This window comes from Xyrauchen texanus, chromosome 5 (genome assembly GCF_025860055.1).
Source record: "Xyrauchen texanus isolate HMW12.3.18 chromosome 5, RBS_HiC_50CHRs, whole genome shotgun sequence".
NCBI lineage: Eukaryota > Metazoa > Chordata > Actinopteri > Cypriniformes > Catostomidae > Xyrauchen > Xyrauchen texanus.
The window spans coordinates 13,512,611-13,528,784 of record NC_068280.1 but is presented as its reverse complement, the minus strand read 5'-3'; the positions used below and the strand labels follow the sequence as shown (position 1 = coordinate 13,528,784).

The 16,174-nt window shown below is 37.6% G+C and overlaps 1 protein-coding gene across 2 annotated transcripts; it reads left to right on the top strand.

Annotated features, from left to right (window-relative positions):
* The first annotated feature begins 8,572 nt into the window (after positions 1 to 8,572).
* LOC127644334 (short coiled-coil protein A-like) lies at positions 8,573 to 16,174 on the top strand. Of its 2 annotated transcripts, none has more exons than XM_052127470.1 (4): positions 8,573 to 8,820; positions 14,308 to 14,379; positions 14,475 to 14,552; positions 14,820 to 16,174. In XM_052127470.1, the coding sequence occupies exons 1-4, from the start codon at positions 8,757 to 8,759 to the stop codon at positions 14,960 to 14,962; spliced, it is 357 nt and encodes a 118-aa protein (XP_051983430.1). In that variant the 5' UTR covers positions 8,573 to 8,756; the 3' UTR covers positions 14,963 to 16,174. The 2 variants fall into 2 exon arrangements, with proteins under 2 accessions (XP_051983430.1, XP_051983429.1); XM_052127469.1 differs by having other exon boundaries at positions 8,575 to 8,820; positions 14,472 to 14,552.

Here is a 16,174-nt window from a genome sequence, read left to right as displayed (position 1 = left end):
GTACAAGTATAAAACAACATTTTCTATTTTTTGTTAGCCCAGAATCTCTAAGCCATCAATGTAAAATCAATGAAAATTTTGTTCGAATTTATGTGGCATAGTAAGCATGTGCATGTTTTGTAAATAGTTATTATTTCTTTTAAGATTGTCCCCATTTTTAAACATTTTAAACTTCACTAGATCAATTTAAGTTCTTGCAGTAAATGTACAAATAGTATTTAATGTAGAACCTCAATTACTATGAGATCATATAAGCTTTATGCATAATATAATTATACAAAAATGTGCTTAAAATGTTTTAGAGTATTGCATGTCACACCACAGGACATGCTAACTTCTGAAAAGTATTTTTGTGTCATTGTGTTCTTGTTAGCAATGGTTACCTCTAAAGAAAGATGTGCAGCCATCATCGCTTTGCATCAAAATGGCCTCACATGCAAGGAAATTGCTGCAAAGAATATTGCACCTGAAAGAACCATTTACCGGATCATCAAGAACTTCAGGGAGAGAGGTTCAACTGCAGTGAAGAAGGCTTCAGGACATCCCAGAGTGTCCAGCAAGCTCCAGGACCATCTTCTCCTGAGGAGTCAGCTACGGAATCGTGTCACCACCTGTGCAGAGCTTGGTCAATATTGGCAGCAGGTTGGTGTAAGTGCATCTGCACGCTCAATGAGGCAAAGACTTTTGGACAATGGCTTGGCGTTAAGAATGGCAGCAAAGAAGCCACGTCTCTCCAAGAGATACATCAAGGACAGACTGAAATTCTGCAGAAAGTACGAGGATTAGACAGCAGAAGACTGATTCAAAGATATTTTCTCTGATGAAGCCTCCTTCTGACTGTTTGGGACATCTGGAAATTCGATAGTCCGGAGAAGAAAAGATGAATGCTACCATGAGTCCTGTGTCCTGCCAACAGTAAAGCATCCTGATACACTCTATGTGTGGAGTTGCTTTTCATCCAAGAGAGCGGGTTCTCTCATAATTCTGCCCAAAAACACTGCCATGAATAAATAATGGTATCAAAACGTCCTGCAAGAGCAATTTCTCCCAACGATCCAGGAGCAATTTGGTGATGATACGTGCATTTTCCAGCATGATGGAGCACCATGTCACAATGCAAGAGTGACAATGAAGTGGCTTGGAGATCATTTTATTGAAATTTTGCCAGGCAACTCCCCGGATCTTAATCCCATAGAGAACCTGTGGTCAATCCTCAAAAGTCGAGTGGACAAGCAGAAGCCCACAAATTGTGATCAACTACGAGCACTAATAAGTCAACAATGGATCGCCATCATCAGGATTTGGCCCAGAAGCTGATATCCAGCATGCCCGAGCGAATTGCAGAGATTATGAAGAACAAGGGTCAACACTGTAAATATTAGAGTGTTTTTGCCAATAAAAGCCGTTAAAACTGATGAAATACTTATCATTGTTTTCCAGTATACCATAGTAACATGTGAAAAATAATCTACAAATACTGAAGCAGCAAATTTTGCAAAACACAAATTTTATGTCACTGCCAATACTTTTGGCCACAGATTTTAACCCCCACATAACCCACTCTAAACCAGCAGAAAGGGGACTTATTAATATGTGGTTTAAATATCCAAATTAAACACTCAATGCTTTTGTCCATACCGAGTGCAAATGTGAGATAACAGGGTGTAGTTTAACTTCTCCAGTTAGACTGATAGAAAGGCTTTGCAATGGCAAAATTGGAGCAAGAATTCCAGTTCAATACAAAGCCAGGGAGGGGCTCTTTTAGGTGGAAGCGACCAATGAGCCAAATGTCTGAGATTGAATGCAGAATAATAAAACAAAATCTTGGGTAGGCCTAGCCCACCTTTGTCAATTTATGTAGTTTACTGAAATGTAATCTGGGACACTTACCATTCCAAATGAAAGACTTCGCTATGCTCTCAAATTGCTTAAAAGAAGACAGGGAGACATAGGGAGTTACTGAAGCAGGTAGTTGAATTTTGGAAAACAGTTCATTTTAATAACGTTAACCTTCCCATTCATCGATACATGTAATGGAGTTTTTGTGCTCTCCAGATAATCGATCCGTCTCTCGACGTCCCCGATTCTTGTAACCAGCTCAGAGAATTTTGTTTCCATCGCCGTGATCGATCGACATTAAAGTAAGATCCTCTAAGTCAGAAACAACCTTCGTCAGCATCACAGACATGTTCGCCACTTGCTGCTGAATTTCTTGAGCACGTAAGTGTCTTTTAATGGCTCCAGAGCCGAAGTATTTTTAATTCTTTGCCATGTTGACTTCAAAGAACAGATATGTAGCAGGGTGTATCGAATCTCACTGGATAATAACATAAAAATAATTAAAAACTAGCAAAGTACAAGAGGTCTATGTATAATTTGAAAAACATTGGCCACAAGGATTTTACATGTGTTAAAGCAATGTATATACCGCTGTTTTTCACAAAGAAACACAATATTCATACCATATTGTATATCTCGTCATTCTGAACAACTTTGCCTGAAGTACCACTGGTGTGAAACAAAATGTTCAATAATCCTTTTTTAAAAGGATTATTTTAAAAGATAACTTTTTCAAACACCATTTCGCCCGAAATCTGATTGGTCGATGGCAGCCATGTTTTTTAAGATACGACTAGCACCTAGGATAAAGACACTGCATGCAAAATTTAAAGTCGATCGGACCAACGGTTCCATAGTTATTGTTATTGTTTTTTATTATATTGCCTCCAAGAGGCGTTTTATATGTGCTCAGAATGTCCCCATACATAAGCGTACCAAATATTGTGATAATGTCTCAATCCGTTCAAAAGTTATAACCATTTTAGTAAAATGGCCTCTTCCACTACATACATTTTGGTGTACAATTTCACAATAAATACACATTTTAAAATTCCTTTGATAACTTTCATATTGGGACTGTGCTGAATCTTTCTACATACTTAGTGCTTGGTCCCTAATTATTTGATGTGTAGAAAACAATGTTGCAAATAGAAAAAATATTTTACAATTAGTCATGTAAATGCTTAAAATAGTAACAGCTTGGGGAAAGTTTCACCACACAGGTTACTGCATATTCGAGGAGTAAAGATCCTCTAATACCTAATGCAAAGAACCATTTCAGCACAAAACAGTTCCTCAGGAATGTATGTTCTAAATAGAACTATTAAGGTCAGTAAAAACCTTTCAAAAGCCATCTTCTTTTAGAGTGTATATGTTGTTTTATAAATGTAAACGTTCCTCTATTTTAAAACAATGAATGCTTGCCAAATTAACTAACTTAAACATTCAGTCGGGCAGGAAAATGTGAGTAATTACACTAAATCGTTACTAAATGCATTATTGCTGATCGGTCATAAAAAACCAAGTGTAAATACCCACATGCCATCCCAAATGTGTATGAATTACATTCTTCTGCTGAATTCTTTTTCAAAGAATATTTCAACTCTGTAGGTCCATGCAATGCAAGTGAATGGTGGTCAGAATTTTAAATGTCCAAAAAGGGCATAAAGACAACATAAAAGTAATTTATAAGACTCCAGTGGTTAAATCCATACCTTCAGAAGTGATATGATAGGATAGGATTCTTCTTCTTTGTTTTTGGCGATAAACATTCTTCGTGCATGTCGCCATCTACTGGGCATGGGGGAGAATTTTTTGGAAAAAAGGACTTAAATATTGATCAGTTTCTCACCCACACTTATAATATCGCTTCTGAAGATAAACCACTAAACCACTGGAGTAATATGGATTACTTTTATACTATCTTTATATTCATTTGCAGCTTAGAGCCATGTATTATGTGTGGTTATACTGCATTGTTTTACAGTGCAGGCAGATTGAACCTTGGCTGGATGTCACACCTCAAAGCACTGGAGCCAGGTGCACCTCATCCCCTGGCTTGGTGACCAAAATGTGGGCACAGGGGCACCTTCACTCCCTGATGTGCCCAACAGTCTGGATGCTCTATGTTAGTATGTTATTGTTAGTATAGTGACTTGCAATGCAATTACCATCGACAGATAGGTGGATCAGTAAGTCTTGGCAGGGAGAGAGAGAGAAAGAATTGCTGTTAAATAGTAAATGTAGTACAACTTACTACGGAGCTCTTTCATGGACAGGGAGGGAATTTATTTTCTAAAAGAGTTTTGCATTCCCTCACAAAAATGTTTGCATTCCCTTATATTTATTTTAGGTTCCCTCACACTAGCTTTATCCATACCTTAAGAAGCGTACCCATGGTTTTACTACAGTAATCATATTTTAACCATTGAATATGAGGTAAAACCATAGGAAACGCAAAACTAAAGTGTTTTTTCAAAGGTGAAGTTTGACATTTCGGTCCCTCTAGTGACACAAAATGTAATTGCAGTGATGATGCTTGTTTTCAAACAGGATTCCTGAGTGAACACTCAACTTGTTCCACTGGTTTTGCTGGTAAAAGGCATGGCCGAGCTTTTCCAATAGCTAGACCTACATTAAACCAGCACTAACCAGCATGCTATCCTATGCTGGTCTTTTCAGTCGAGCTGACTGCTGTTTTCATGTAAATTAACCTAACAGAGCCGATAGATTCAAAACTGTTTTCACATTATTTCTGGCTGTTATGGGAAAGATCCAGCTTCACCACATGCTTACTATCACAGTTCATTACTGATCCTGCACCAGTAAAAAAAAAACATGAAATCTCATTGCTCTGCTGATTCCTTAACCCAAAGCTGATCTTGGATCTGCAGAGGGCTGATTGTTGCTGGTGCTTATGCACAGTGCAGATGGGTTGAGCCTCTTTTACAAGCATCAAGAGAGTCGCTGCCAACCGTGGGCATCTGTTAACTCTGCGGTCTGAAAGGAATGAGAGAGAAAATGAGAGTGAAAAAGAGATTGCCTATATATCTCCATTAGTGTTTATGCTTCAGTCTGCTCCTTTGTAACTTTTTTGGCATTTTCTATCTGTCAAACTCTTTTTTCTTGTCAATACAGTATTACTGTATTCCTTCCATCTCTTAGATTTTGTGGAGTTCAAATCAGCTTAGGAAGACATCTCTGTCATGGTCCTGTCACTCTGTCAGTCTGGGTTTTTGTGTGGCAGGATTGTTACATCATTGTTCTATCATTGTTCGCAACCACGGACATGCTTTGTGTTGCGCGCCTGGGTTCGAAATCTGCCTTCATGTTGTGCGAAGGTTCATTTGTGGCCGAACTTTCGTACAAGTGTCCAGTCTCGTCTTGTCACCTGTTGCGTGCATCGCATGGTGTTTGCCTCGGGATGTACGCTCAGGCTTTGTCTGGTGTGAGAATTCACAGCATTGCTTTGTTGGCATTGCTGTGCATTCTCTCATCTTATCTGTCAGTTGGCATGAGCGCATGTTGCTTTTTTGTCTTGGCAATATGCGATCGTGCCATTCGGGTGTCTATTTCTTGTGAGAGCACATAGCTTTGTTTTGTTTCTGTATTACCACTTGTCTCTCAGTCTTCCGTCATACCCCACCACCTTGTTTGCCTATTATTATTTCATTAGTCACACCTGCCCTGTCCATTAATCTGTTTGATTTATCTCCCTATTTAAGTCTCCTCGTGTGGGCTGTCCAGTGCTAGTTCGTCTTGTTTCATGTTCATATCGGTCTCGTCTCTGGTTCCTGTCCCTAGTCAGTCCGATCGGTCCTGCTTCCCTTATGGCTACCCCAGCCCAGCTTCAGTCGGCTTTCAGCACTGGACTTTATGTTTGTCCCCTTTGTGGTAGTTTATGTTTATTTCTGTATTAATAAATGCTTTTGATTTTTTACTCTGCGTTTGGGTCCTTGCTCTGCTTCAATCTCAAGCTGTATCATTCTCTCATTTCTTTCATGTTCTATACTTACTAATACATTTGTGTTTCTGCTTTTCATCTGAAACATATCTACATCTTTGTTTGTGTGAGTTAAGATTGTGTAAGGGTTTGCAATTGCTAAGCTTGTGCAGAGTCAGTTTAACAATGTTTCTCTCTCATGTAATTATGGCCTTGTAAATGCTCAGGCCTCTGCAGATTTACAAGTAAAATAGCAAAACAATGGGGGTCTGGGTAGCTCAACAAGTAAAGATTCTGACTACCACACCTGGAGTCGAGGGCATGCTGAGTGACTTTCTAAGCAACCAAATTGGCCTGGTTGCTAGGGTGAGTAGAGTCATGTTGGGTTAACCTCCTCATGGTCGCTATAATGTGGTTCTCACTCTCAGTGGGGCGCGTGGTGAATTGTGCATGGATGCCGCTGAGAATAGCGTGAAGCTTCCACACGCGCTAGGTCTCCGCAGTAACAAGCCATGTGATAAAATGCACGGATTGACTGTCTCAGACATGGAGGCAACTGGGATTTGTTCTCCGCCACCCAGATTGAGGCCAGTCACTGCCCCACCACAAGGACTTAGAGAGCATTGGGAATTGGGCATGAAAATAAAATTACAAATAAATTTATTAAAATAAATTAAAAAACAAAAACAAAGAAAAGCAAGTACTAAGACATAAATAAAAAGAGATCCACCATTTACACATTTGCAGGAATGATGTATTGTTCACTTGCATGAACATAATCAAAGGTACAATCTGAAACTGGACCACAGAAACTAGTTTTTATTCATAAAAAAATGAATAAAGGGATTCTGTGTCTATGGCCAGACTGGGAGTGCCACTGGTGTGTATTTGAATGTTTTTTAGGAGTATCAACAGTTAACTAGTTCTGCAAATAGATAACATGCTGTATTATTTTGTATTATTGTTAGACTATTAGGCCTATTATTCTATATTTTATACCTAACTATGTATACTATATTTCTGAATCATAATAAAGTAATTTATGCTATAAAATGTATTTATTAATCAAAACATTGCTTGTTTAATAGACACTCATTTAAAAGCACTTACAAATAGCATAATTCACTGAATTAATAGACTGTATGTTTATTTATTTTGAAAAGCATTACATCCAGGGGGGTAGCTAGTGGGGCGAAAGGTGGAAACGATTCTAGGGGCCCAAAGATCTCTGGCGGCCACAACAAATTCGAAACTGGGGCCCAGAGCAATATACAGTCAGGAGGCCCAGAATTCCTTGCTACAGCCCTGAATACATCTATATTTCACTAGCACAGCAAGAGACAAACAGTGATGACTTCAAAACACACTATCAATTCCTCATTTAATTTATGATTAACCACTAGGTGGCCCTCCGTACATACTTGTCAGATCATTTTCAAAGCCTTGTTGGCAGAAGACTGGCTTAACCCAGATAAGGATAATGAACTGGTGATTTTAATAGATATATTTCATATTTATTTCAAAACAACTTTATGCCATATACTTTCATAATATAGGCTACTCACCAACTGTTTGCAACATTCAACAGTACAATTTATAAAAATGAATTTTATGCAGGACATTTAAACAAGTTTTTCTCTGTAAAATCCTTCAGATAATTCCTTAAATAGTCCTTTAATATTTTAATAAATCGTATTTTATATACATATATGCATATTTAATAATATAATTATCATATAACTATTAAATAATATTCTATCATATTTACACTATTTATAATCTTATTCATAATTGGATTATATCACATATAATAATTTTTTATTAAAAATAATAATATTAGAATTATTATTATTTTTATTATTATGAATAAATATTCATTTATTATAATAATAACAATAATAATAATACAAATAGTAATTATAAAAAATATTAAATACTATTGGTAATATTAATAATTTTGTCAATCAGAGATGCATTGTGCTGAGATCGGATGGAAAATGGCCTTTTCTTCCTTTTACTGTCCTTTTAAGTCTTTTTTGGCAATAATTTACAATAAGATTCCATTCGTTAACATTAGTTAATGCATTAGGTATCACAAACTAACAATAAGCAATATTTTTACAGACTTTTTACTGTGTCGAAGCATTAATACAAAATTAATTTACAATCTCATTGAAGCTTAAACAGTGTGTAGGTTCTTTTCTCTCTCTAAGAATGGCCCAACATTAAAATGTACATAAACATTGTTTTGTCATTTCAGATTCATTTAATATACAGCTTGGTTTATTTGCTTGATTAAAAAAATTATGCTTGTGAAACCAGAATACAAATAAATTCATAAAGATACAAATAAGATATAGATAGTGTGCTTAAATTCATTGCATGTGAAGTGTTTGCCAGAGGCATCTGTGTTTAACCGTATTAGTATCAGAAACTTGCCTGTCAACATTTTCTTATACCTTCAGCTTAAACTGAAACAGAAGAATGAAAGCATTTACAGTGACAATGAAAACTTTCGATAGGGTCTTTTTGGTGACTAATACGCTGGTCTTTTTTTTACAACACTGATCAAAGTGCAAACCAATTAAGACAGTGTAGTTAAGACACTTCCTTTAGTTAATGTGTCACACTGTAGCACAGATGAAATAAGGCAGATGGTGTGAGAAAGGGAATGTAAGTGCAGTTGAGTGAGGTAGGACGGGTTCTCTCTGTAATCTGAGAAAGAGAACAAGTGAACTTTGGATCTCTCAGCAGGCGTTGCCCTGACACTGCTCCTGCATTGTCACCCGAGTTGCCACACAAGTCTGGTTGGTATCCTTGGTGATGGTGAATAGTTGAGACAAATGCAGAGCGTTACAGGAAGAGTTAGACAGAGAGAAAGAAAGAGAAAACTACCTTCATAGAGACATTAAACGAAATTGTTCAACATATTAAGCTTGTTACCAGCCATACAGACACATTTACACACTCGGTCATGGAGGGTGATGTGGATGAAGATGACGGGACTTTTATTAACATCTCACTGGCTGATGATTCAGGTAAGACTCCTGCATGGCTTGCACCGACCAATTGGAACCAGTTTTATTTATTTTTCAGGAACTAATCCAGTAAATGAATTGACCTTGGGTCAGTAGTGCAGGGAATATTTGGGTGCCTGCAGGCTATATACCTAAAAGCACACAGGTGCATAAAGTGCACACAATAACAATCTTAACACAATTCTTGTCCTAAAAGAGGAATGAATGGAGAGTCAAATCTAGTGTGCCACAGGGGTATACACTGTGAGTGTATACACTTGTGTATAGGGACTGTTTAGAGCCAGATTCACACATATGTATGTTTAAAGTAAGTACTGTAAGAGCAGTAAGCTGAACAAATGCTGCATATTTCAGATGACGCATGCCTGTGACCATGGCTATATGTAAACATTTATGTACCAGATCATACAAGTGAAGAAATCAAGGCTGCTGTTTTAACAGCATGTAAAATGATTTAATGTGGGTCAAGTGTAGACAGTCACCAACCGGTTTGCATGCAGCAGACCACGTATTATGCCAGTCAAAACTGACAATTAGAGTACACAGACATTTTGGACTCTGAACTACTAATAACAGGGATGATATGCCCAGAAACAATCCACTCATTACTTAAAGGTACAATCAGTAATTTGTTCCACATTAAAAAGTTTAATTCCTAAAGAAATAAATAGTTTTTTTGAAACATATGTATGTATCATGACCACTCATATGAAATGAAGACTCACTGTCATATCAGTAACTTTACAAAAGCTGTTTTATTCTACACAGAGTGGGTCCAATTATGGGGGCCGCCATTTTGGAATCGCATGACCAGCCAAATGCTACCTAATCTCTGTTACTGCCTTGTTAGACATTTTTACTTATACATTAAAACAATCATAGCTAACTATGAATAGTATATTTCTACAATGACAACTAAAAAAAATGTTTTTACATTTTACATTTGAATGATGCTGCATCCTTGGCCCTAGATATCAGTTTAAGTCAGATAACATAAAGCAAAAACTACTGAGTGCACCTTTAATTATGTTGGTTCATTTGCAGACTGCATAGACAAATAGAATTACAAAAAGTACTGGAAGCATCATAATGGTATGATGTGATGGCAACAAATGGAAATACTATGGTATGTTATAGACCATTTCAAGAATGTAAACAAAAACAAAAGAAATCAGAAATCAGCTTTTTAAAGTAAGTCAATCCACTCGGTGGCTGTTTTTGGAATGTGCTTGGACAGTTTTGGCAGCTATTTTTCTATGTAAACCAGCGGCATGAAAGGGCAGCTCCTATCTACTTTAATGGGAAAAGACCAAAATCTCCAAAATGGTTTGTAAAGATTACAATAAAAGAACATATTTCAAATAAGAAGTAATTCACTCGAGCGGTCCGGCTTCCCTGGGCCTTGCCCCTAGAGGGGAAAAGCGGACATGCTCCAACTCGCTTTGGGGTTCCAGGGTGTGGGTCCAACTTGTGGACCCTCCCCGCTCTGTTCCTGGACCTGTAAAGATGCTAGCAGCAGGTAGAGACTGGTCTCCTGAGGAGAGGCACGCTCTGTGTTTAAAGTCAGCTGTGATGAGGCTCTTTGCTGGTACAGCGCAAGCCCCATTGCGTGAGGCAGGTTGACAGTGTTGCCAAATATTTATCATGAGAAGTCATCAAAGGCTGATGAAATGTTGCTAAAAGTAGCTAAATCACTTGATGACGTGTCGCCATGGGCGTGTCTAGGGGGAGGCTGGGGGAGGCAGTGCCTCCCCTAGGATAAGCTCTGCCTCCCCTGAGAATTTGAGAAATAATCTGTCCATTTGATCAGAGGCGGCGGCAGCCGATTTTGCCGGGGCATCAGCCCCGAATGTTTTGAGTGTAGCCCCGAATGTATTTTGAATAGTTGACTGACAAATATGAAACCGGACAAAAGCCTATGTAAACCCCCAAAATCATAAGTTGCCTTATTTCATTGTGCTTTGGCTTTGCACATACTGCATACAGCCTGTGAAAATAGACATAGGCATAATATAGCCCCGTTCGGAGTGTAATTTTCTTGTTTATCAGGTGTTGTTTTCGCTAAGGATAACAAATAAGCATTAACATAAAATGTAAGTGTGACTTGTTTTGTGATATTAGTTTGTAGGAAATATACACTTTGATTTGATTAAATGGTTTTGTAGAGAATAGCAAAGATGAGCAACAGACTGAGGAGCAGCAGCAGCAGCTGTGCCAGAATCAGGCATGGAAACTTGTAACAATTAATAAGTCACTTTACTTTAGAGAAAGTTAAAAGTGAAACATTGTTTATCTCAATGATCCTAATGAAAGGATTTTGACAGATGAATTATTCTCATAGAGATGATGAGAATTATATACAGTTTGATGCCATAGTGTGTCAATGAACTTAGACTAAAGTCATTCATGTATTGCTTTAACTTAGGATCTTATACATCATTTTGACAATTTATGTCAAAAAATATAAATTATTTATATTCAATATTTTTTTACCTCACTTTACTCACTATAATATAACTCTTTTGTGATGACTTTATGTTAATGTACATGAAAATTCAAGAATCATGATAGATCTTAGGACAATCCCACTGATCTGCTCTTCCCAATACATTTTCTTCAATGGTATTGGTCTACAATTTGACATATGTAGCACTTGATGAATTAGTTGTTTGAAGCTGATTTGCAATAAGTTATGTGCTGTATCTGTTCTTTTGCATCACAGATTATTCAGGGAGGAGAGAGGATGTTGAGGATAATACTAGAGTGGAAGATTTAGGAACTGTAGAAACAGGCCCAGCCAGAGCAAAACTCAAAGAATACCCTCTCACCAGCTTTGGACTACAGGGAAGTGGTTGCTAGTGCGAAAATAAAATTGTCTGGGCTAAGCCCCGGATGTCCTTCAATGCTGGAAACGCCTCTGCATCTGATGATAAATTACAATTTAAAAGTGGATTGTTTTGTGCATATTTTTCCATCGCTAGCAGATGAGTGAGGTCTGACACAACAAAAATCCAGTTTAAGCCCTATAGTCTAATAGGGGCCCTGTGCCTATCTCTGGGTTCCTGGCTTAGAAAAAGATATGCACTAAAACAGATTGTGTGTAGTATAGCTTAATTTTGCGCCGATTTTTTCAATTGTTTATGTTGCCCCCCCAAACATGATATCCTGGTAACCCCTCTGCGTGTCGCCAGTCACAAAAGCAGACTACAAAAGTCGCTAAAATTGTCGCTAGTTGCTAGATGGCTCTTTTACTCGCTATGGGTCTTTTACTCGTGTTGTTCTGTCACAACGGTTCTAATAAAAATGAAAATACTCTCATCATTTACTCAACCATGCCATCCCAGATGTGTATGACCTTCTTTCTTCTGCAGAACACAAACTAATATTTTAGAAGAATATCTGAGCTCTGTTGGTCCTCACAATGCAAGTGATTGGTGGCCAGACCATTGAAGCTCCAAAAATCTCATAAAGGACACATAAAAGTAATCCACTAAATTCCAGTTGTTTAATCCATATCTTCAGAAGCTATATGATAGGTGTGGGTGATAAACTGATCAATATTTCAGTCCTTTTTGACCACAAACCTTCATTTGCGTTCTGCAGAAGAAAGAAAGTCAAGTCATTAAATTATGAGACCATTTTCATGTTGTGCTGAACTATACTTTTAAAAATTCTTGATGGGTTTCAGTATATACTGTGTAGTATGGAGTTTGCACTAGGCTAGTTTTCAATCAGACACCTTCTATTAAGGGTAACCTACAAGTTTGAAAGACATTCTATGGGCTGTACACTGGTGAGGAGACAAGAGGACTTTTTTTTAATGGATGTCTATGGTGGAGATGCTTCATTACACTGAATAAACTGCTTTTGTGAGGAAACAGCTCTTTACTTAATGAATTTGAATCTGTCTGCTATACAGACAGATGCTATGCTTTAACATGTTTTACACTAAAAAACCCATGTATTGAATATTATACATGGTTATCAGTTTTAATTGTTCATGAGGTGGATGGCCTGAGTGTAAAAATTGTTCTTGTGCCTGACTGTTCTGATGCACAGTGCTCTGTAGCGCCAGCCAGGGGTCAACAGTTCGAAAAGGAAGTGTGCTGGATGAATGGGGTCCAGAGTGATTTTACCAGCTCTTTTCATCACTCTGGATGTTTACAGTTCTAGCAGGGTGGGTAGGGGAGCACCAATAATCCTCTCAGCAGTCAGAACTATCCTTTTATGTCATCTGATGTCTGACTTGGTAGCTGAACCAAACCAGACAGTTATAGAACTGCAAAGGACAGACTAAATGACTGCTGAGTAGAACTGGATCAGCAGCGCCTGTGGCAGGTTGAACTTCCTCAGCTGGCGAAGGAAGTACAACCTCTGCTGGGCCTCTCCGTTTAAACAAGAAGGCTCTCTCCAGGTATTTTATAGCTCCGTGGCTTTGTCTCCCTCTATCGGCGTGAGTGGGAGTGAATGTGTGTGTGTGTGCGTGCGCGTGCGTGCGTGTTTGAGAGAGAGAAAGAGAAGTGATGAGGTAGCGGTCAATCTGTATCATTACCTGGAGAACTGCATTCATTGTTTGATAATCTTTAAAAAAAATAAAAAAAAACCGTTACTTTTATCATACATCAGGTAAGGCTGTTTTGTCCGTATGCGAATGTTGGTGTTTAGTTCATCTCTCCACTATCGGATTCGATTTATAGCGTTTCGGGTGTGTGCATGCTCTAATGGCTTTATCCTAGTAATTTTGGGTACTTAATTGACAAATATAAACCTACATGTTCTTTCAAGTATCATTTAAACCCTCTTTTCTCATGTATTAACATCGCACAGGCTGCTGCGGCCTGTAATGCATTAAAACGAATGTAGACCTAGTTTGGACCTTAACAAAACCAGATAGATAATGTGAGGGATGTTCCGAGTCCAAATAGCTATCAAATTAAGTTTTAGGCATTTCATTTAATTAATAGTGGTATTTTATAGTATATTTATTTATGGCAGGCTCTGTTTTTTTGTGTTAGCCAGTGGCTAGCTTAGCCAACAGTTCATTTCAGCAGTTAAATATAAGTATTTGGGAGAACTTTTCAAAACTAGAGTTAATCTCAGTGGTTTTGCATTTCTGAAGCGGATTACTTTAATTTTGTCTTAAAATCTTTTTAAACGTTGTGCCAAAAGTCTCCCTTTCACTTTTACTTAAAAGAGCCATGGATGAGATTGGTTTTGTTTCTTCACCACTCTCTCATATGCTGCTGCTCTTATAAAAAAGTACTATATTGATATCAGATGGTAATAAAATGGTATTGAATGATTACCATATTAATTATATAATGGTATTTTACATGGTAGTCCTAGGTACTGAATATACCAATTTAATTACAATAGTACATGCCAAGAAACCATGATAATAACAACCCCACATATTCTATGAAGTACTGTACAGTATCCTTAATCATGTCGTTCCAATCCAATAACATTTGAAAACACCTCTTACAGCTGAAGGGGAACGGACAGCCCTGCGCTCCAGACCAGAGGACCAGTACAACACCATGAACTGTAACATTGATGGTAAATATAACACAGTTTGGTTAGACAAAGGGATATTTTAGTCTATGGACCGCTTTGGAACTGTTTCAGTTATGTTTTTGTTGTCTTTTCAGGAGATATGGAGAATCAAGTTGAACAAGAGGAGAGGACAAGACTCATAAACCAAGTGCTGGAGCTTCAGCACACACTTGAGGGTATAATTTAGTCTTTCTCATTACAAAAGCTATGCATTCTTATAAAACTCTATAATCATGTTTACACTTACATCTTTCCTGTGTCTTGCCCCACTGGCTTCTTGATTCTGTTTTGTTTTACCTTGTAACTGAGTGTATACTTGCACTTCAACACCCATCGTGTTGCCGTTACTTATGTTTCTTCTGTGATCCACTCAAGCTCTTAATGGCTGCCTGGAAAAGCTATGTAATGCGCATTAATGCATTTTGCCTCTCTCTTTATATTAGATCTTTCTGCACGTGTGGACGCGGTGAAGGAAGAGAATCTCAAGCTCAAATCGGAGAACCAAGTTCTTGGGCAATACATCGAGAACCTCATGTCTGCCTCCAGTGTCTTCCAGACCACCGACACCAAAAGCAAACGAAAATAAGTGACCATGTGGATCATGGCTGCATAGTCTGTCATCTCTTCCCAACATTCAAACTAATATCCAGTACATCTAAGCTGCTGTTTGTTTTGTATTTATTTTTGATTTTGTTCTGATGCATCTATCAGCATGGTATGGGTAATACTTGAATGGACTTGAATGGAACTGTGTTATGAGGTATGGATGCATGATGCGTTTCACGATCAGAAGTAGAACACTACCACAAGGTGTGATGTATTACTGTTATTTTAGCAGGTACATACATTAGCAACTTAACTAACTTGTAATATTCAACCTTTTCAAATATGAGCGAGACAAAGTCTGGTTTTGAAAAGTATTATAAAGGATTAATACACTGATATATTTTTTCAGCTGTGCTTTTTGCTGTTCATTACTAAAAGCAAGACACTAAAGCACAGACTCATTCAATTTGCATTATGTTTTACACCGATATGTTCCCAGATATGATAACACGTGATATCCCATGAATTTTGTTTTTGTGCATGACTCTGAGCTAACGTCAATAAGAAGGATGGTTCTCTAAATGACAGTGGCAATAATCTAAAGGATGTCTTACCCGGCCCATTCGTCATTTAACTTGTAATCATACTGCCTTTTATTTTTACATTTTACAATACAGTTTACTCTCTGGCCATGCTTTCGATCACCATGTGTTGAGTTATGCACTTACAGTGGAAGTCTATGAGGCAACTGATGTACACTTGCCCCATAGCCGTCCATAAGAAGTGAAAAAACTTGTGGTTAACGGAAGGTGTTGTTTTTATTGATTGTAGTTTTTATTAGCTAAATATTGGTCCTTGTGAGTGCTTGTATAGATTAAAAATGGCTCATGTTGATAACATAAGTCTGTCAGTTGTTGTTCTTATTGGAGGCATTTATACTACTAAAAAGTATAATCATTTAAACTTTGATTCAAAAGATTGGTACCTGACATACAAATGTAAATCTGACCAGCAATCTTGGTAAAATGGATAAATCATACAAATTCATTGGTCAAATAGTATGGGAACTGAACTGATGGCTGCAACATCACAACATATTAATTGGTCTGTTTAATATTATTTTAAAGAAATTTTACATTCATGAAGGTCATTTATGTTTGCAAGCACCCAATGTAAGATACTGCCTGTTGTAAAAGTGTACATTTTATTTTGTACAATTATGCCTTTTAATAAAAATAATTTGCCTTTGCAT

What these genes read in the sequence shown, in the direction of transcription:
- LOC127644334 (XM_052127469.1), top strand. Translation starts at nt 8,757, where the DNA reads ATGGAGGGTGATGTGGATGAAGATGACGGGACTTTTATTAACATCTCA. An exon ending in CTCACTGGCTGATGATTCAG is followed by an intron (nt 8,821 to 14,307) that starts GTAAGACTCCTG and finishes CACCTCTTACAG; the next exon opens with CTGAAGGGGAACGGACAGCC. An exon ending in GCTTCAGCACACACTTGAGG is followed by an intron (nt 14,553 to 14,819) that starts GTATAATTTAGT and finishes TCTTTATATTAG; the next exon opens with ATCTTTCTGCACGTGTGGAC.